Source organism: Pleurodeles waltl, chromosome 6 (genome assembly GCF_031143425.1).
Source record: "Pleurodeles waltl isolate 20211129_DDA chromosome 6, aPleWal1.hap1.20221129, whole genome shotgun sequence".
Classification (NCBI taxonomy): domain Eukaryota; kingdom Metazoa; phylum Chordata; class Amphibia; order Caudata; family Salamandridae; genus Pleurodeles; species Pleurodeles waltl.
Genome location: NC_090445.1, coordinates 856771806 through 856794409, shown reverse-complemented (window position 1 = coordinate 856794409; position 22604 = coordinate 856771806). Strand labels below are relative to the sequence as shown.

Genomic DNA, 22604 nt, shown 5'->3' with positions numbered 1-22604 from the left:
AAATATGCAAATCATTTCACAAGTGGAGACCTGGACCTCAAGATTTCTGGATGTGCACTATGAACACATATCTGGTGGCTATAACTCAATAGTCCAAGAAGGAATTTGTAAACAGCAAACTTAGAAGATGCTTATTTGAGATACTGTTTGTTTGCTCCACTTTCTAGGGGTTCCTTGGTCTTCACAATGAAAAAATTAACATATTCTGTTATTGGGGCTCATTAATGATTAAGTGGAGAGTTTAATGAATATTTAGGCTTTACAATGCACAAGTAATGAGTCACATACACTATCATATTACCACGCAACATATCAGCAATTTAAAACAGGGAACATACATAGTAAATACCTATACACACAAAATGTTATCTAAAACTACAGTTCACCTGCCACTGAGCGCATATTTTTGAGATTAACAATGTCCATGTGCTGGAAAGTGAGATACTATATCATATCCAAATAAATGTTGAATAATAATAATATTAAAAGGAAATTATTACTGATTAACTGAAATATTATTTTTAATAAGTGACTATGAGTATCAGGTGATTCCATGTCACCAAGCAAACAATGCTGCTGAAATGGGCGTATATGTAATTTGTTAATTAATTATAGTACCTGTTGCCTTCATTCCCATTGATGAACCCATTTGGACTCACTTGCTGGCTAAACTGATTTGTAAGCTGATAGACTGGATTGGACCTTCAGAGTCTCGGCAGCAACCCATATTGCACATTTTAGATGGGGTTTTTGTACGAGCCTCTCTACAGCTGGTTTTAACCATCGTTCAGCTGAGCTGGACGGACCATTACCTGTTGAACTTTAAATTTGCCTTTATGAATTTCCTTGATTCTTATAAGGAAGTGAGTAAAGTGGTAAGGCTATGGAAACAGGTTAAAGCAGAGGAATTAGTCCTGGCATTAGAAGATGGCTGGGAAAAGGCTAAGAAATTAGCCCTGCCCCTGCTTGACAGCTTTCAGCAAGGGGTGGAAATAACCATGGCTCAACTGGTGCCCCCTATAACTCGGGGACCCAGCAGCCGGAAGAAACTTGGCCATCCATGGTTTACAAAGGAGCTTAAACTCCTTCAAAGAAAGTACCATCAACAGGAGCGCCGGTGGAAACTTAACCCAGTTCCAGAGGAAAGGGCGGCCCTAAAGTCCACTTTGAAGGCTTATAAAGTAGCACAATTTAAGGCCAAATCTAATTTTTATACCACTAAAGTGAAGGAGGCATTAAATGCCCCTAGGGAACTTTTTAAGTCGATAAAGGCATTATCTATGCCCCTTAAACCTGCTGATTTGGAAAACGCTCAGGAATTCTGTGATAAGATTGCTATGCATTTTGAGAAGAAGATTCTACAAATGCATGTTAACTTTGCTCCTCAGGATAACCTCGGAGCATTTCCCCCCATGACACCTGCTGATTCTAATGCAAGCAGCAAACTATTATCAGATTTCCATTTCCCTACCTTGGACAATATTAGAAAGAGGATTCTTGAAATTAAGTCCGTCTCCCCTCTTGATCCGTGTCCTCCCTCTATTTTTCATTTGGCTCCTGATCTGATGGCCCGGATGTTAGCTCCCATTTATCAAAAGGTCCTAATATCCGGGATGTGCCCCTCTTCATGGAAAGAAACCATAGTGGTACCCCTTAAGAAAAAAACTGATGGTGATAGTCAGGATCTGAGTAATTTGTGGCCAATAGCACTTCTCCCATATTTGGCGAAGATTTTAGAGAAAATTCTGAATTTGGAACTGGCTGAGTTCCTAGCAGAAGCTGAAGTTCTTGATGTCTCTCAACATGGTTTTAGGAAAGTGCACAGCACAGAAACTGCCTTGATCTCATCCTCCGATGCTATTCGGAAGATGGTTGATGGAGGCCAAGGGGCTATTTTAGTTCTTTTAGATTTATCTGCGGCATTTGATACTATCTCTCCTTTCTTGCTGACGTCTCGCCTTCATCAAGTGGGGATCAGGGACCGGGCGCTTAAGCTCTTGGAGTCCTTTGTCACAAATAGATGGACCACAGTTAGCTGTGGCAATTTTAGATCTACACCTTATCTTTTGCCTTGTGGGATTCCTCACGGATCTTCCCTCAGCCCCACACTGTTCAACGTGTATGTAGCCCCGTTGGCCAGTCTAATTCGATCTTTTGGTTTCATTCCATCCTCCTATGCAGATGACTCTCAGCTCATCATCCCAATTAATCAGCCTTGGGAGGAGGTGGCCGATCGGTTCAGCAATTGTATGCTGGCCGTGAGTAAATGGATGAATACCAATTGGCTTAAAAACCAAAAACGAAATTTTATGTTTCGGACTTGGGAAGGAGCTATGGAGCTCACGGTGGTGGCCCTCTGAATGTTATACTTGCCCTGTGCCCTCTACTGTTAGCAGGAATTTGGGCATTCTGTTTGATGATCAGTTATCCTTCAAAAAGCAGGTTAACCATACGGTAAAGATTAGTCTATGGTCCATCAAAATGCTCAGAAAATGTTTTCCTTATTTGTCATATGAATGGAGAGTATCTGCCATCTTAGCATTGGTGATGTCAAAGGTAGACTATTGTAACGCCCTATTCCTCAATCTGGATAAGGCACTGATTAATAAGCTTCAATTGGTTCAGAATTCCGCCGCCAGAGCGGTTCTTAATCTCCCTCGGCAGACATCAGTTAGAGAGAGCCTCAAGCAATTACATTGGCTGCCGGTGGCTCAGCGCATTCATTTTAAATCGCTCTGTTTAACATTTAAGGCAGCTCATGGGATTGGACCACGTTATCTGACTTCCAGACTTCACTGATATGTGCCTAAGAGAAACTTGAGGTCTTCTCAAGCTTATCGGATTCAGGTCCCTCGAACCTATAAAGCTAAATGGGGGGATAAAGCCTTTACTGTGGCTGCTGCCAGAAGTCGGAACCTGCTCCCTTTGAACATCAGGCAAGAACCCTGTTATTTGAAATTCAGGAAATTGGTAAAAACGTGGATCTTCCCTCGATAATATCATTCCCTGGTGCCTTATGGCCTGAGTTTGGCATTTCCTTTTCTTTTCTTTTGTTTATTTTTTAATTCTCTCTGTTTTCTGGGTAGTGTCCTTTATTGCGTTGTTTCTTTTACGCTCTCTCCTCCCAGCGCTTCGATGCTCTATTGAATAGGAATGCGCTTTATAAATTATGGCATACATGCATACATACATAAAACGTAAGGCCAGGCATGGTTTATTGTGTCTTTGGTGAGGTGTCCAGTAATCTTATTTGGAAACAAATAACCAATGCAAAGAACTCATGCAAAAGATCAAGATTCTGAATCAGTTCATAGTAATGCTTAGTAATATTTAGGGAAGAACAGAGAGTTAGGGTCACAATCTGGAGGGCTGCGTTGCCAATTCCAATTTAGGCCACCTCTCTAGTTCCCGGAGGCATATAATGCATAGCAATGTATGGCGCCTTGATGTATACAGAATTCACATCTGACTGAGTGGTGGGATTTGCACTTTCTTAGTTGCTGCTCAAAAGATTTCAAGATCTTTTCAACAAGAGTTCTTAATGCCTCAAAGTCATGCATGTTACAGCGGGATCTACAAGATTTAACCTATGTTGTACATTGTTTTATTTTTTATTTGCCTGAAAATTATATATCATACATAATTGTTACTCTTGTATATTCCAGTGAAAAACTAAAAAGAAAAAGTGATTTTGGTAGCATATCATATTATTATTTTTTTGTCCTTCTCAATTGCTCCACAGTAATCTGAGTAATAATAAAATCAGCGAGATCGAAGATGGGGCATTTGAGGGAGCGGTGTCACTAAGTGAGTTGCACCTGACAGCCAATCATTTGGAGTCAGTCCGGAGTGGAATGTTCCGGGGCATGGAAGGACTGAGAACCCTGTAAGTATGGTACACACTGAATTACCAATAGTTTCCAAAGACAGGACATACTTTTCAGTTGTCTATTGGGCCATAATCTGACTAGATCAAATCAGTGTCTTCAAACAGTGATCTCTCATCATAGATTAATTGTATTCCATTGTAGCATTTGTATATTGCTTCATATCCCTGATTATGCCATAAAGTGCCCCAATTCCAATCAGTTTCTTGGACTTCCTTTCAGTGTTTGAGTTTGGAATCATGATTGAAGTAAAATGGCCTACATGGGAGACGTTGGGTAACTTGTGAGATCCAGAAATATGGTGCAGCATACACTGTGGCGCATGAGATGTTGTAGAGAGTGTGAAAATTATGCATTGATGCACCCTTCTTAGCAGTTTGTTTAGAAAGACTTCTGCTTATTACAGTTAAATAGATGAGAAAAGCCATGTTTCAGTGCTTTCCAGAATTCTGAATGGATGTGAATTCCTTGCATTCATGTTGACATTGTGTTCCACAATGTAGCTTTCTGGATGGGGAAGGAGCTCCCATTACTTCATGATTTGTTAAACTGTGTCACATTCAATAGCATGGCCAGCTTAGAGCGCAGAGATCTTCTCTGCTTATGGTGTGGATATTGTTGCTGGAGAAACTGGCTCAGTCCTGTGGATTGCTTGATGAGCAATGCATATTGCTTTGAAGGTGATCTGTCAAGCCACTGCCATATAACGCCATGGGTGATATGGGTTTGCATTGGTAGACTGATATGGTATCTTAGTAGTTCCTTTTTGAATCCTCTATAATTTCTAAGTAGACGGTCCTCCGAGGTACATTCAGTAGTCATAGTCAAGATTGGAGAATGCTAAGGTGATCATAGATTGACCCTTTTGAGGGACAATATGGCATTAGAAAATCTGTCAAACGCATCTCATTCTGTGAAAGCTTTATTTAAGGAACACAGTAGAGTCTAGAACCATATCTGGGTGCTGTGGTTAATCTGAATGTGATGATGGGGTCCTAGTTCATTCGAAAAAATGGTTAAAGGGTAATAGTTCATCCATTCATTCCACTCTTGAATTTCAGTGTTTCAAATGATTAGCTTGAAGTTGTTAACATTCAGTGGTCCAATTCATTCTCTGATGGGACTTGGAATCACATTCTGATGATATGTGCATTTCAACCTTAGTTGTAACATTTGAGATTAAATAAGGAGAGGAGATGAGATGCTGGACTGAAGAAAATATTGAACACAATTTAAGAGGTGGCTTGACCTTCTGGGTTGCCGGTTGTGGATTTTAATTGTTTAGAGGAGAAAGGAGGAAGTGAGATAATGACTGAGGCACAAGATAAACCATTTCAACACAGTTCTTTGTAGGAAGTTAGAGTGGCAACTTGTATCAAAGACAGATGAGAGATAAAGTAAAAGGAGTGTCACTATTCATTTTAGTCAACCATTGTTTGCTATCATCCCTTGTAGCTATTAATTCTGATACAGTGCCCATACATTGTGATAGCCTAGGATCAGGTAGCTTAAACCAGCTCCCCCACCATCACAAACTGACTATCTAATCAGTAATGTGAATGTCCCCCTTCTTGCAGCCTATTGTTTCAAGGCATTTCAAAATGGTATATTGTCTTTCTGAGCTCCTGAACCCTCCTTTATAGTCAGGCCTCAATCTGACCTCCTCCCTTTTTAAGTTTCACCTGCATGCATGTGCTTGCACGTTGTGCTTGCAAAATCTTTTGTGGTTAAAAAACAAAATCTTAAAAGAGGCTTAGAACCTGCCAGTAGCTTACCTGATATTACCATTGGCCTAGTCCAACGTCGCTCTTATTTACGTGCTTCTGACTGGCCCACGCGTAATCTACTTCATCTAATTTCACTTGCTACTCTCCCCTTTGCCGTGCCAAGTGTCAGATTAAGTACTCCTTACGGTCACTGCTTACTGGCTTTTGCCCAGTGTCTTTCCACTGACCACATGCTTCTCAAGGTTCTTTGTTTTTACTTTTTTAAATGCACTCTCTAGGAATGCACATCTCTGCAGTCCGTCTGCTCTTCTATTACTTTCCTTGCTCACCCTACTTTCCCCTCCCACTGTACACCACCCTCCACACCCTCTATGGCTCATCCGTCTGCTCTCATATTACTTTCCTCTATCTACTCTCGTATTACTTCCCTTACTCGCCCTCCTCTCCACTCCAGGTGTACACCATCCCCCCACATCCCCTCTGGCTCTTCCGTCTGCCAAACTTGCACTGTAATAAGAAGAGGGAGAGGTTTGACACCCTCAAATGAAGCAGGCAGGTGAAGTGTTGGTGAATCACAGGTTTTGCTAAACCCCAAAATATGCGATCACCCTGGAACACTACCAGCGTGCACAACAGTGTTTTGCTTCCTTCTTTTAACCTCATTGTTAGAATTCTGCGTAGTTCTCTTGCCATGTAGTGCCATGGGGGATAGTTTACTCATTTGTTTACGAAAAGCAGTGCATCAACACCAAAAGAAATACATGTAGCTGCTTTTTTGTCACTTTTATTTAAGTCTCACAGTGTCGTAGCTGGACTATTGTTAAATATTGACCTCCTGTTCATGACCGATTGTGTACCGATGTCTTCCAAGACCATGTTACAGTTGTGTGTGACGCACGCACCCTTTCGAAGGGTTTGGGCTGAGGAAAAGAGTGTTGAAAAGAGTGTTGAAAACTATGGTCCGCCCTACATTTTCTAGCATCTCTGTGAATGTGGGAGGGGCCGACTTGAGAGAGCCGAAAAACACAATTTCTCCCCAGTGCTGGAATGAAACGCTCAAAAAGGAACAGCATGAAAACATTAATTGTGGCGAAAGTGGAACCAAACCCAAACAACGCAACGTGACCGGGGCACTGCTTGTACCCCATTTGACTCTTTGCCATTCTCTCTGGAGCTCTGTTCGGTTCTGATTATACCCGGGTGCCGCTTTGGCACCGTGTTTGAGAAATATGTTTTTTGTACTTTTTCAATGTGCAGAACTACGAGGTATTTTCTATTTGTGGCAATGTGGCTTAAAAACACATATAATTAATCTATATTCATTATTATTATTGGAAGTAGAGTCAAATTTGAATTATTTGCGAACAGTCTGTTTGGTGAAAGACACAATACCCATACATAATGTTACTATCGTTGTTGGTATTATAACCTAATTCCACTTTTCGGATAGTGCTATTTATCTGTATTTTCAGAAACTCACTTAACTTGGTTTTACAGGAAAATTATAGCGCCTTTTTTTTAATTTTTTTTTACTTTAAGCCATGTTGCACTGCAGCTTGCGCATATAGACCCCGCATAGGCTAAACCTATTGCCAATGCTTGTTCAACTACTGCTAGCACTTAGTTGTGCTGATTGTCAGCATGCTTCACAAAAAGCTTTTTATAAATAAACGTGAAATTAAAATTAATGCACGTGTTAGGTTGTTGTCCTTAAATAAATGTTTTTAGGGAAAGGTTAAAAAAATGTGTTTCACTTTGCTGGTCTTTTCAGCAAAATCACTATGTTGCTAGGGGCAACTGGCATCTCTAGGTCATAAATGCCCTTTCCTTTTGTCAGTTAGAACCTGGTGTTCATTTTCTCCTACTGCAACCGTGCTTTTAGATTGTGACAGAAGGTCATTTTCTCTTAGAATAATTCAGGAAGCAAATATTTTTCTGGTACAGTTGAAGCTTGTTCTGCCATTAGAATTGCTGACTTTTTTTCTGCATGCCACAACAACAGGCACATGAATGAGTCAGTGATGTTGACGCAAAGGGTGGAATTGCTTATTTGGTGAAACTTCGAAGCTTGTACTCGTCTCTCGCTTTGGAAAGAAGGAACAATTGGATGCCCTTGTAGAACAGACAAAAAGTGTGCAACTTAAAAGACTATTGGCCAAATCATGATCCTTTTCTGCGCCTGTGAAGAAGCGCATTAGGGTGCAATCATGCTGTTGGCAGAGCATAGAGTTGCTAGGGGTAGCTGCTACCACTGTGGGTGGCCTGGGGGATCATGAAGAGAGAACAAGGAACAGAAAATAAAGATGGCTTTTGAACCTCTAAGAACCCTGCTTACCCTCTGTAGCCCCCACATGCTAGGGCCGAGACACTAAGGGCAAGATGTACGACGCAGAGTTTTGCAGCTCGCAATTTGCGACTCATTTGCGAGTCACAAAACCATATGTACAACAGTGTACTTTTTGCGATTCCCAATGGGGGAATGGCTGCACTCACAGGGATGGTGGCCTGCTGGGGACAGCAGACCACCGTGCCTATGACTGCTTTTAAATAAAGCAGTTTAAAAAAAAAAATGCAGCCCGTTTTCCTTAAGGGAAAGCAGGATGCATTTCAAAAACAAAAATGAAAAGTTTTCTTTTCATTTCTTAAGAACAGGCAGTGCGTGGGCCCACTGCCTGCTCTGAAATATTTTTTGCTACCATTCACAAAGGGGACGGGGTCCAATGGGGACCCCTTCCCATTTGCGAATGGGTTAGCACCAATTTGAAATTGGTGCTAACTGCAATTGTTTTGTGACCGCATTCACAGTAACAAAACAATCATACATCGCACTGCGACTCGCAATTAGGAAGGGGATGCCCCTTCCTAATTGCGACTCACAAATCTATTTTGCAATTCAGTAAATAGATTACCGAATCGCAAAATAGGGTTTGTACATACCAAAATGCTTTTTTCTTGTCACAAATGGCCTGATTCTGCGACGTGGGCCGTTTTGCGACAAGAAAAAAGCTACATGCATGTGGCCCTAACTCCGTAATACAATATCTGCAAGAACTGCTGACAAAACCGTTTGAAAACCCTAAGTGGCACCCACCACTTTGAGTTGTTAAGCTGAGCTGTCTGCAGTCTTCAGCTAACCTATAGAATTACCATGTTTCCGTATGCATCCTTTACAGCACAATTTAATTGAAAGTAGATGTATGCTCAAGTGGAATTAGGATAATGACATGGACCTATGAGTATGTCAATAGCAGATATGTTAATCATTAAGGTCAGCATTAAATAGAGATTTGGCCACATCTGGACCTAAATTCATGTCTTTAACCTAAGTCAAAATATTTTATCTCCACCAATCCAAAGTTTCAATCAGCATGAGTGGAATCATCAAGTGCTAGATTTTTAAATATGCCACCTGCGTCCAAATAAAGAATCAATTTCACTGAGACATTTTACAAATCAAAAACAGGTCATTTGCTTGCAATTTGGTAAATTCATTCATTACTATTTTCAACATACAAGATGCGCTAACGAAAATTAAGTTAATAAAACAAATACAGTAATGCAAATGTATGAGGCTGTTATTTTCTGCTGCTAAAAAGTGCCTCTCCGTCACCTCAAACTCCCCAGAAACTATTTTGGCGGGGCATTTTTGGTGTAAATGAATACTTAATCAACAAATTTGTCTTAGGCCGGACTTTCAAATATCCCATTCTGTGTACTTAATGTACCCTTGGTGTTGGTAGAAGTGTTGGCACCTGTAACTCTAGAGAACATGTGAACAGTCTAGAATCTCGAGACACTGATTCCATCTAGAATTTTGAAAGTGGTCTTTGATGAGGAAATATGAATATTCAGCTTCACAAATGTAATACGCCTGATGTAGGCAGACTAATGGTAGGAATGTGACAGCAAGAAATCACACCTAGTCCTTCCCTTAGATAAGGTCTTTGCTGATGTAATACTGTGCTGGTTTTTCATGATCTTCAAGTTTTTGTACAAGAGAGAGCGAAGCCCTTAGGCTAACATGTCAAATGCAATTTTGTGGGCTTGAATGGTGCAATCAAAATATAAATATGTTAATTTAGTGTATTAAACAACACTTTAAGGTTTCTTTAAAGAAAACTATAACAATTAAGAAACAATATTTAATTTTGTTTTAATCTAAACATGCAGTATTGATTTAGATGATTTAATATTTAAATCTTTATGCAGTTTTAAAATGTTACAATGTTCTTACTTCCAAAAACTTATGTGTTACAACCAATATCAGAGGTTCTGGGAAAAGGGCAATGAATATACACAAGGTCTGAATACAAAGTTAAGTTGAGACTGGATACTTGTCTAAAATGTGAGGAATGGTTTATCTTTTATTTTTGTATATTTAGACAGCGTTTTGCTTGCCTCCATTTTTACTGTCTCTGGCTTCTCCTTCAAAAGTCCACCAAAGTTCTCGGCCTCTTCCCTCTTATTATTGTTCACATGCTACGGGGAAACGATGATTGCTAATCTGTGCACCTGCAAACTAAACTACAGTTGAAGGTTTAACGAACCATTTTTCAATCCGTAGCTAAGAGAATTAAGGCTGTTATGGTAACTCTGAGCCTAGACAAGGAAATCGTATGTGTTCATCTGTCTTCTTTCCTTTCTTTCCAAAACGGTTTATGAACCATCCAATGTCAGCCGAAGGTGATATTGACTGGGGCCCAACAAGGGCAATAAGATGCTGTGGTGGGAAAGGAGAGAAAATAATTGTTAGGGAAAATGTCCCTCCTAACCTTTAAAATGTGTTATGATCGTTGACTAAGAATTATGGAAAGTCAGTGGGACGGAATTTTACTTTTGGTTATGAAATAGTACCTATTTTGGTAACGTGAGGGAAAATTCACATATTTCTAGACTAGATTAGTTGCACCAAAAAACTGTGAGCCTGATCTACAAGAAACAGGCGCATCGCTGCACCAAAAATAGCAGCGCCACACTGCACCAGCTTTGAAATGCAGGGATGCTCCCTAGTTACAAGAATACGGCACACCCCTGCATTTCTCCCTGCGCCGGTGCTAAATTAAGCAGCCTGCGCCAACGCAGGTATTCTTGCATCATAGTGCAAGGGTGTCTGCGTTAAGAGGAGTGATTGTTTATGTGCAGGAAGATGTCCCTTCCTGCACATAAACAATCTACAAGGGCGATTTGGCACTGCTGTGTGTGCTGCAGAATGTAGCACACATAGAAGTACCAAATCGTCATTTGTGAATGATCGTTTATGTGCAGGAAAATACACCATCCTGCACATAAACAACCATTCATGGCCTTTTGCTCTTTCTATGTGTGCTGCAAAATGCAGCACACATGGAGAAAGCAAAAAACGAGGAGGAATAAAAGTATTCCTTCTTGTTGTGCCATGTTAACGCCACCCTCGGGGTGGCGTTAGTTTTTGGCGCTGCCACAAATTTACGCCTTCTAGTAAATCTGTGACGGCGTCAAAAGCAATAGGTGTTGCGGTTGAATGTCCACAGCAACACTCTTTGTGCGCCCCTCTGAGAAAACTGCATCAGAGAGGTCCACATTTACAAGGTGGCGTTAAGCCACAAAAAGTGTCTCAGCGCCACCTTGTAAACGTGGTGCACTGCGCAGCGCCACCGGGGTGTCACTAAAAGTGACGCACTGGTGGCAGTAGGGCCTTGCAAATCTGGCCAATATATGGTTAGAAATGGCACATCCGGATTCACACAGTCAGGATTAGCATGCTGTTAAATCATCAGATGGAATTTAGTATGATGAAAATTATACCAGTTTAGGATTAGGTTAGGGACATGGGGGTCATAGGAAAGGGGCATGTGGCAGACATCCAGAGGATAATGAAATAGATGCCAAAAAGGATGTTCTAAGTGTGGAGATTGAGAGTGAAAAAAGTGCACCCACCTCCATATTTGCGAGAGGTGCCCGAATACGGATCTCTCTGCTAGAATCTTTTTTTCCCTGTTGGGAAATAAGCAAAGTGTTTTATGTCCTACTGCATAATTCCACCACATTTATCTCCTGTGGACTGACTGCATGGCAGACAATCAATAGGACCAAGAGAAGACTAGATATTTCTGTGACTCACTAAAAGTCTGAAATTTAACAAATTCATTGGAGGAAATCTACTAACATTAGTTTTCTGACTTTAAAATTGTTTATCACATTGTGTCCAACCTGTCCAATTTACTTATGTTTTCTTTTTCCTAATTCAGGATGCTGCGAAATAACAAGATAGGCTGTGTGCACAACGACAGCTTCACTGGTCTAAGGAATGTGAGGTTACTCTCCCTCTATGATAATCAGATCACCACTGTCGCCCCCGGAGCATTCGACACATTGCAGTCACTCTCAACTTTGTAAGTCCCAGTCTGCCTGTTAGATCATCTTTTGAATTTGTGTTTGTAGCAGTTATCTGCCTGATCTAAAATACCCTTCACTACATGTTGTGACCCTTTACACGTGTACAAGTACTTAATATTTAGTCCAAAAGGACACTGTGCAGAAATATTAACACCATACGTTCATGGATATTTATATCACTAGAACTGCCACATAAGAGAATGCCGCTACATATGCACAAGCTATTTTGAAGAAGTAAAGCTCTATTTTATATTAGCTTCTTAAATGTATTTTCTTGTATTGTTAGAAGCACAACGTCGAGTACATTTAGCCTACAGTTCATCATTGATCTCGATTGTTTTTATTTAATATCCTTTGTATTTATATGTTTATTTATATATTTGTATTTCCTTATTTAAAACTCTATCATTGTAAAGCTTAGTAACAAAACATGTCGATGGTAGGAAATGTATAGAAACGTGATAGCCTAATGTTCGTTAACAGAAGAAAAAACACTGTAGACCATGCTTTAAGTTTTTGACACACTCATGAATGCAGTGGTGGTGGGGGAGAGGGTAGCAAAGGGTTTGTAGGCCAAAACTTACTGCTATATAGTTTCAGAACTCGACACTGTGTGTACATCCACCCAGCACTCCGTTTGCTTGATATTATTGCTTACTAAGGCGTGGGGCCATATGAAAGTGTTTTGGCATGTTTGTCCTGTTCTGCTCATTTGGATTTGTTACGCATATTGGCTTGTCTTGTAATCAGATGGGACTCTAACAAACAGGCTATTGGACCAGGTCTAGTACTGGTGGCAGCTGCATTACAAATAACACTCAACATCAATCAAATGTACCTGCTTCAACAAACTTCCTAGCCATTGATATGGTTGGTTGGACCATACCAGCTTACTACATGCCATCCGCGGTCATACATTTTTGTCATGGTCAGGCTAGTTCTGTATTTAATTCCTCCTAAATTGCTAAACTGAATTATACTAATTGTTTAACAAAATAGTTATTGTTTCATCTTCCAAGAAAGATGGTTTTCACCCAGGAGTAATGCTTATTGTAGCCTCCTTACTGACTGATCGAGTCCTTTGAAATTAACTTCATGATTACAACCATGCCTAGTCCAGATCAGAGTAGGGAAAGCACTTTGTTTTAGTTCAGTTTGACTTTTCCTTCTGAATTTGCTTAAGTGCAAATAAGATTAGTGTTTTCAGAGGGGGTTTATTGCTGTATGAGTACCGAACACTGGTAACAGTGGCACACATACAAGGTCATGCTGCATGTTTTCTCTACCTGTACATGCAGCAAACTGTATGAAACGTGTCAGTAAAGCATTTGGGCCTATATTCTTTGTATGTATTAATTTTGTAATTTTATACAGAATCCTAACTAAATATAAAAAAGCAAGAGGCCATTGTACTTAGTGACCCCCGTTGATAAATACATTTCCACAGGTACTATAGAATGAAACCTAATGTTGTTATAATTGTGTTATGTTATATTACCAATTATAGAGCCCATGTCACAGCCATGTTCATTATTTTTTTTATTTCATGTGTCAGCATGCTATTACCATTTTTAATTATTTTTGGATTTGGTGCACCAGCATGATATTACTAAGCTTCAGTATTTGTTGGATTTCGAATACCAGCACGCCATTGCCATGCTTCATTTTTGCTGTGTTGGTCATACCCAGACTGATTTGTCCAATACTTTCTCCCATGTTTGTGTAGGAATTTGTTGGCTAACCCTTTCAACTGTAACTGCCAGCTTGCCTGGTTGGGAGAGTGGTTGAGAAAGAGGAAGATTGTGACCGGGAATCCCCGTTGCCAAAACCCTGACTTCCTGAGACAGATCCCTCTTCAAGACGTAGCCTTCCCCGACTTCAGGTGTGAGGAAGGTAACCCACCGCATACTGCCGTTTAGCTGACTTTAAAATTGTATATTTCCTCAATCCGAGGCAAACTGTAATACTAGTGAATGTTTCATATATATCACTGTGAATTTGCCAGATCACATTTAGTGATTTACAATAAAAATACCAAAAGCTTTATTACTTTATGGTGGTTCATCAGCAACACATACCTGTCAGTTTCGGACTTCGGTAGGGGGTTTTGGAAATAGAAAGACCTGTCATTTTCTTCACAAGGGATTCTTCTGGTAAAAAAAACAGCTGTTGTATATTGTCAACATTGCAGGTTTTATTCTTACTTCTAGCTAATGTTTGGGAGAAGGGAGGGACAGAGTTAGTCTTAGGGGTAAATAAAAGTAAGATACAGTGCCCATACTTGGGTAGGTAATGGTAATAAGACTAGTAGTAGAGGATCCTTACACACTAGCAGGACTCACCCTTATACTGTGCCCTGATGATGCCCATTCATATGGAGCTAGTAATGTGACTTCGCAGAGCCATGCTGCATGAAAAAGGGTGCATCATCAGTGGCTCTTGCCTTATGCAGAATGCGGGGCTTTCCATGACAGTCAGGCTGACTGGTGTTCAAAGTTACTGTTCCATTGGCCTTGTCCTTGGTGGCACTCCACCTGCCTTCACACTCCTGGTCATTTAAGCTTGTAGTTTTAAACTCTTGGAGGCTCTGTCATCGCTAAAGGCACCTCATAACTTTATACGTTGTACTTTCTCTCCCTCCAAAGGTTTTCTGGGAGGGATTTAAACTCCAGGCCTAGGATATTTTCGTTGAAGGCAGTTAATTGTGTAGCAGATGCGATGTGGCATAAATGGGGGGATATGTTGATTGAGAAAGACTTTGCATGGGGGTATGATCAACAAGGCCATGGTGGTAGTCATAAGGAATATTTATTTTTGCAAAAACATTGTTGTGTTTGGAATCTCTGTAAATTAAATGTATGAATCTCACGATAAAGATCCTTCTCATGACTGTGCATGCAGTGTGCAGGCAAGCTGTGCTTATTATAAGCATTCTGGTTTGGTTGTTTTTTAAAAGGCTGCTCTGCAAACCACATAGGTGATAGCGCTGAGACTTTGTTTTAGCAGTGGGAGAAACTATGCCCTACAAAGCGCATTCATTTTGTTTCTTTTTGAATTTAAACAATAGAGAATTATAGGTGAGCCAAAAAAATACACGTGATAACTGAAGTACATGGTCCTTTATTTGTAGATGCATAAAAACTTCAGGCATACTCAAGCAATAAAACAGAAAGCATTAGTTCACTTAAAGTGCATTCCCTTGTGATGCACTAGAGCTTATCTCACTTGTAATGGAAGGTATTTCTAATGATGTATTTCCACAGTTCTCTGTGTATTACCAGTGATACCATTTTAAGGCCAAGATTTTGCAGAAACTTGAGAAAACCATTCAAATCTCTCACCAAATATCTATTAGCTATTAGCTATCAACACGTCGCATGCGCTCACTCAGTTAATGCTTTGCCTGCAGCTTTTGAAAAATGTGCTGATGCCTAAATCTGAACCATGGCTAACCTGCAGGAGCAGGTTATTATTTGTAAAACAGTAACCGAAGTCCCTGTTGAACACCAGTCAGCAGCTAATGGAAGTTACTATCCAAAAAAGGGATTACAAGATCCGAGGTAACGCACGAACATGTGATTCTTCACCTAGAAATACGTCTGGGTGAAATACTGGGGAAAATGGGGAATTACCCGGAGAATCAGAAACAAATTACTAAACATGCATATGACCATGAGATAAAGGGCTCCCCTGTAACCAATGAACCTTCATAGAGTCACAGGACGTGAGAACTGGTGAAAAAGTGCAACTGTTTCTCTGCACGAAGAAAAAGAGTAGACGAGCAAGTTAAAAGAGTGGTATGACACAACCTATTTATGTATTTTGTAGTGAGGAGTACATTCATAGCCATTTGAAGAGCCCATGTTACACTTGGAGGTTCCAACAGAGACCAGTATTAATGTTACCTCAATGTCATGACTTGTTGTACTTCATTTTACCAGACTTGTGCCCTTCATTAAAATGCATGTAAGGTGTGGTGTGCAGACTATATTAAAAAGCACAGAAATAAGAGGAAGACATAAACATCGGCATGCAAGGCCGGAAGTACAAATTTAATAAACCCCTGATGTAGTGGAGAGTGGAAGGAAGAGAATAAATTATTGGGGCTATCCTCTCCCCAATAAGTTCAAAGAAAAACAAAACTCAAGAAGTGAATATACATCGATGGGAAACAAAGGAACCAGTGCAATTTAAAGGATCAGACAGAACAACCATCTTCTTTTAAAGGTGCAGCAACTAATGTCTTCATTCTACTTTTCCAAATTGAGGACAGAAAAAGCAGGCATTGAGATGCATGTTAAAGGGGGCTTTCAGGGGGGATAAATACTATTAATCAGATATTTCTGTCCTTTCTTTAACAGGTCTTGAGGAGATGAGCTGTGTCCCCAGGCCTCAGTGTCCCCAGGAGTGCACATGTTTGGACACTGTTGTCCGTTGCAGCAACAAGCATCTCCTGTCCCTGCCGAAAGGAATTCCAAAGAACGTCACCGAACTGTGAGTAATTCAGCACCCTCCTAATGACAGTCTTTTAAAGTGCAAGTGAAGGAAAATTGGTTTACCATGGTGTAATTTATCCCTTTCTATGTGTATGTTACATAATGGGATCCTGTGTTTACAAATTGCTACCTGTCCATGTACGATTAGACGTTTCACTCCTAGTTCTTGTGAACAGAGCTAACATTTTAGTACTTAGCTCCTAGAACCAAACTTGCAAGACTTGAAATAAGCTCTCCAATGTAGAGGGGAAGATGTTATGATCTGTACACACTCATGTTAGAAATTGGGTTACTGTTTGACCGGGGTGGAGCACTGGTCAAGCAGCAAACACAATCCTTGTCAGGGTAAGGCACAAGTAAACCCCAAATTAACCAGTGCTCAACCCCCCGGTAGCTTTGGCGCAGAGCAGTCAGGCTTAACTAAGAGGCAATTGTAAAGTATCTGTGCAACACTTCAAACAGCATAATAGTGAAAACACTGCACAGAAAATTCCCACACCAGGTTAGAAAAATAGAGCAGAATTTAATAAATAAAACAAGATCAAAACGTCAAAATGCAATACTGTAGTTACAATTGGAGTTATGACTATTTAAAGAATAGAGTGTAAAATAGTGCTTAAAAGCACAAAGTGCCAACCAGGGCTATCTTGTCGCGCTGGACCAGGTCAAAGTCAAAAGTTGAGGCTGACTATGATGGAGCGGTGTGGGTTCAGCCAAACATGTCCGTTTGCGCAGACATAGAGCCAAAAAGATTGATTTTAGCACCTGTGAGCTACACCAACGGTCCAGGACCTGAGAGACACCACTTGGGCTTCAGGAGTTCGCTGCAGCTGGGTCAAGGAGATGGCTGGGGAGCCTTTTATTTCCATGAGGCTCAGGTTAGCAGGTCAACAGACTAGCCTTTGAAGTCACTCTAGGGTTCTGGGTTCAAGATGACGTTGCAGGTCCAGTTCTTCTTCCCAGGCAAAAGGGCAGCAGGCAGCAGGTCAGCACAGAAAGGAGCAGTTCCCTTACAGCAGCAGTCTACAGAGTGGCAGTCCTTGCAGCAGCACAACAGTCCTTCTTCCTGGTAGAGTATTCACAGGTCTAGAAGTGTACTGAAGAGTTGATGTCTGATGTCCAGTATTTACACACAACTGTGCCTTCAAAGTGGGGGAGAATCTTCTAGAGGTTTCCATTTGATGTCCCCAGGCATCTTTCCCTGCCCTGGCTTTAAACTATCTACAGGGGGTATGCAACCCTTTGTGTGAAGGCAGGACACAACCTGTTGAAGTGTAAATGGGGCTGTGCCTAGCTCCTCCCACCATTCCTGCCAGTGATGCCCCATCCAGGCGCACCTAGTCTCCTTAGTGTGTGTAGCTGTCTACAGGGAATACACAAAATAAAACTGTCAGCTACATCCAGTCATGTGACCAGCGATAGGTTACAGGCACTAAATGGCTAAGACAAGAAAATGGCAGCATTCTAAAAGTGGCATTTTTAGAATGGCAATTTAAAATCCAACTTCACCATTAGATACAATTTTAAATTTCGATTTCAGACACCAAAATGAACTGTTTTTTCTTGCCATTTTGAAATCACACTTATAAAATCTAAAAAGGCAACTCGAATGTTATCCTATGGGAGAGATAGGCTTTGCAGTAGTGAAAAACACATTTAAGAGTTTTTCACTAGCAGGACAGGTAAAACTTTCACGTACATGTCCTGCTTTTTAAATGCATCATAACCTGCCCTCTGGGCTATCCAGGGCCTTCTCTAGGAGTGATTTATATGTATTAAAAAGTAAGGTTTGGGCCTGGCAAATGTTTGTTTTGTCAGGTCAAAATGTCAGTGTAAACTGCATGCACAGGCCGCAATGGCAGGGCTGAGACATAGGTAAAGGGCCACTTAAGAGGGTGGCACAATCAGTACTGTAGGCCCACTAGTAGCATTTAATTTAAAGGCCCTGGGCAAATGTAGTGCCATTTTCCCAGGGGCTAACAAGTAATTTAAATATGCCAAATGGGTCTACCATGCTTTAAGGAGTGAGCACAAGTACCCTAGCATTGGTTAGCAGTGGTAAAGTGTGCAGAGTCCTAAGGCCAACAAAAATGGATTCAGTAAAAAAGTCAAAAAGGCTGGGGCTGACCCTGCAGAAAGGGTCAAGTCCAACAACTCCCACCTGCACTTTATTAAGCACAGTTCCTGAGATGATTTAGTCAGTACATTGCTACTCTAAATTGTGCGTGCCAGGCAGACCAGCTTGTAATCCTTGCTTAGAAGCTTAGAGAATGGGGGATAAAGGTACATCTAACACGCCCATAGTTTTATTTCCTTTAAAATTGAGGATGTCACATTGTCCATTCATATGGCTCTGTTCCCCGGTAACGTTTGCATTACTATTAATATTTGTGTAGATATGTGTACTTTGCTTGTTTGTATCACAGCACTGACTATGTCCATCACTCTATAGGTATCTGGATGGGAACCAGTTCACCATGGTACCAGGACAGCTCTCAACATACAAATACCTGCAGCTTGTGTAAGTATGGTAAAATGTGTACACAACCGTAACACTGTGCTTCCTGGTTCTGTATGTTCCCAGAGGTAAGAGAAGCAAATGTTTATATTGGAAATGAGGAAGCAGAACTGTGGGCTATCTAAAATCCCAGGCTGGTGTGGTCTTCTTGCAACCACTGTACAAATTTTAAAGTAATTGTTTGGAACAGAATTAAGTGAGAATGGCATCCCATTGTAAAGTCAAGCACAAAATGCACCATAACAAAACAGGCCTTTATATAGTTTAAAAGGACCGTTGTGTTATATTGGACCTTATCGACATTTAGATAAACATTAACGTCCTCAGACATTGAGGAATGTCAAGGAAGATTCCAGCTTCAAGGTATTTAGACGGAGGAATCAAAGCATAAATATTAAGAAACAAATCCAACGCAAATGATGACTGTTTCGAGTAAATTAAATATACTTGTCTGAAAGATTTAAATAAGAGTTGTGGCTTCCCTTCAGTAAGTTGAAACAACAATCTCTGCTTGCACGCCTAATGCATTGCCTTTATCGTAATGTAAAATTCTTTATTTTTGATATTTATAAAGCATGATGTGAGCGGTGGGGGCAGCAGAGCGCTGTATATGGATACATGACATTTAGGCAACGTAAGGATAGTGACAACTTGTACGCATAGCGACATGGAGGTTTATTTATGATGAGAACTTAAGTCAGAAAGTGCATATGGATGAATAAGTAATTAGCAACAACATCACCATGTGGTGAGATGGGAAGTGGGAAGGGCACAGTCTAGCATGAGAGAAGACGAGATGGGTGCGAGATGTTCAGGCGTGTTAAACCCAGCAGCATCGGAGGGTGCCAACACACTGTTAACATGAGCTCAGGAGAATCCCAAAGACCTCTGCAAATGTCTATTATATGAAGGGAAGTGCCCTTTAGTGTATTCCACACTCAGACTGTTTCATTGTGAGCCCCATTCAAATGAGTCCAACACCATTCAGTTGCAATCAAAGCATCCATAAATAGTCCTCATCGCCTATGGCGATTACTGGCTTTATGGCATAGTTATGTAGCTTGCCAAAAAACATTTAAATGTCCATATTACACATTTAATATAATTCACACTGGAACATCTTTAAGAAAAAGGAAGGATGAAAAGATTGCAAAGTGCGTGTGTGCATTTGTGTGTGTGTGTGCTTCAGCGCATATATGTGCATGTGTGCATGTTTGTATGTGAATGGGAAAGGACTTGGAAGTGCATGTATACATTCACAAATAACTGTAGCATTTACTGTAGAACTTTGAAGAAAGCAATCCCTCTAGTGTGTAGGGCTGTAGTCTGGAATATCAAATAGGCAATATCGAGATACCTTAATATCATAACCAAAATATCTAGTATCAAAATATCAAGGAGGCTCATTTTTATTACTAAGTGTAGATTTATTGTTCTTAACTCCACATCTGTGGACTTTGAAGATTTATATATAACGTCAAGGTACACATATGTGGAGTTATGTAGGGAAAGTCTATACATGCATACCTCTTAATATTTGGGTCCTTGATATTTTAAATATGATATTAATGTATCTCAATATTACCTAGTCTACATGCAAAGCCAACATAAAATGCAGATGGCAGTAGAAAAAATACTGAATGCAAACCTTTAGTTTGCAAAAGGGAGTATAAAGCATGGTGGGTAAGATATGAAGCATAAACAGCATGACCAGTGTATTTTAAGAAAGAGAATCAATAATGCGGGAGACGGGACTTGACATGGTGATCTAGAGACCACGGAGATTAGTTTGTAGTTTTAATTTATGCTATCACTCACCAGAACGACCACTGAATGTGTGTAGTGGGGCAATGAGCAGTGAATTTAATGTCTTCAACAAGGTGAGAGCAACATTGTGGAAGGCGATTAGCCTTCTGTCTGGTTTGCTAATTACCAGAGCTCTAATGTGGGGTTTAGAGGTCTGCTATGGGAGGTAGGTAATTGTGTTTTAATCTGATTGTCACAGTATAGCAGAATCCCTCCGGAGAACCCTGCAGTGAGGGAGAGATATGATTATCAGGGGGATGCGATGGGAAAACAAATCGTATGTCTGTACTTAAGTTATAGAAACAAACTTTGAACATGTTGTTTGCTTTTTTTCAGGGATCTCAGCAACAATAGGATCAACTCTTTGAGCAACTCATCTTTCACCAATATGAGCCAACTCACAACATTGTAAGTCATTGAATCAGGCATGTACTAAAGTTGTGAGTTATTGAATATATTTGGAAGGTGCATGTGCATCAGTGATACTCACAAGAGTGGATGCCAGAATATACCTGGATCCCCAACTTCTCCAGTTTTCTTCCTCTTCTGAAAACATTGGTGGTCATGTAAACCCATGGGGCTGACTAATATTCTTTGTAAATGGGGTCAAAATTTATCAAACAACCAGCATTAAATAAGAGGGTTTATTGACTCATTGGCTACCTTTGCAGGCCAAAGAGGCTTCAAGGCGGAGACACTTTACACTTTCCCATCACCTGTTGGCTGATGCATACACATCGGTAGTCTTGTGTCTGTGCCTGGGTCCACCAAATACATGCACCTTACCATTTAGCCATTTAGCAGAAGTTATCACTAGGTTGCCCTTTTGAGTCTTTTTTCACAATCAACTGAGGCACTGTCAGAAGGTTAACAAATGCATCTATTGTTTTCAACAGGGTTAAGGGATTCAATGCTGCCCTATTTCTCAGACTTGTAACTGTAACTATCTGCAAGAGTTGTTATAACTTTGGCAAAGGTGTGTGTTATTTGAAAATTCAGTGACACACGAAGAGTCTGGACCTTGGTAGGCAGGTTTTCTCGAGTATTATCAAACGGCACAAGTGCACCACTACACTGCCAAGCACTCGCAGAAGATGGTGAGTTCACCATGCAATAACAGATATTCTCAATTACTGATAGGTGCTATATAATCTCTCTTGTGTTCTCAAGTGTGGTGCACTTCAGTGTTCACATTAGTGCCGGGACGTCTTTGACAGCTGTGTACTGTAGAAGTGGCATATTAATTTGGGAAGCAGTTACAGCTAATTTATTATAGCAAGTTACTTTCTTGTTAAGGATCCCATTCTGAGATGCTAAGATAGTACATTACCACAAAGTCTTTTTTCTTTTTTACCCTTTCCATCAGGCAAGTTCCTCCCATAATGTCATAGGAACTGTCCCATTATGTCTAACAAATATGTGTGGTCATTTAGGGCCAGATGTACAAACCTTTTTGCACGTCCCAAACAGCGAATTACACTGTTTGCGACGTGAAAAAGCACATTGCGATGCCCCATCCCTGTTTTGCCAGTCGGTAACCTGGTTACCGACTCGCAAAACGGGACTGCGAGTCGCAATTAGGAAGGGGTGTTCCCCTTCCTAATTGCGAGTCACAGCATGATGCTGTATTGTTTTGTGACCGCGTACGCGGTCGCAAAGCATCCCAGTTACCTCCAGTGTCACACTGGTGGTAACCCATTCGCAAAAGGGAAGGGGACCCCATGGGACCCTTTCCCCTTTTTAAATGGCATGAAAAAACTTTTTTCAGAGCTCTGAAAAAATGAAACGGAAACAT

The 22604-nt window shown here is 40.7% G+C and overlaps 1 protein-coding gene across 1 annotated transcript in view; it reads left to right on the top strand.

The window, feature by feature from the left end:
• Positions 1-22604, top strand: part of SLIT1 (slit guidance ligand 1) — a 687657-nt gene that overhangs the window by 533592 nt on the left and 131461 nt on the right. Inside the window, exons 18-23 of the mRNA XM_069239602.1 lie at positions 3743-3886; positions 11842-11985; positions 13716-13882; positions 16351-16483; positions 18938-19006; positions 21146-21217. Coding sequence (XP_069095703.1) covers positions 3743-3886; positions 11842-11985; positions 13716-13882; positions 16351-16483; positions 18938-19006; positions 21146-21217 — 729 coding nt within the window. The remainder of the gene's footprint in view (positions 1-3742; positions 3887-11841; positions 11986-13715; positions 13883-16350; positions 16484-18937; positions 19007-21145; positions 21218-22604) is intronic.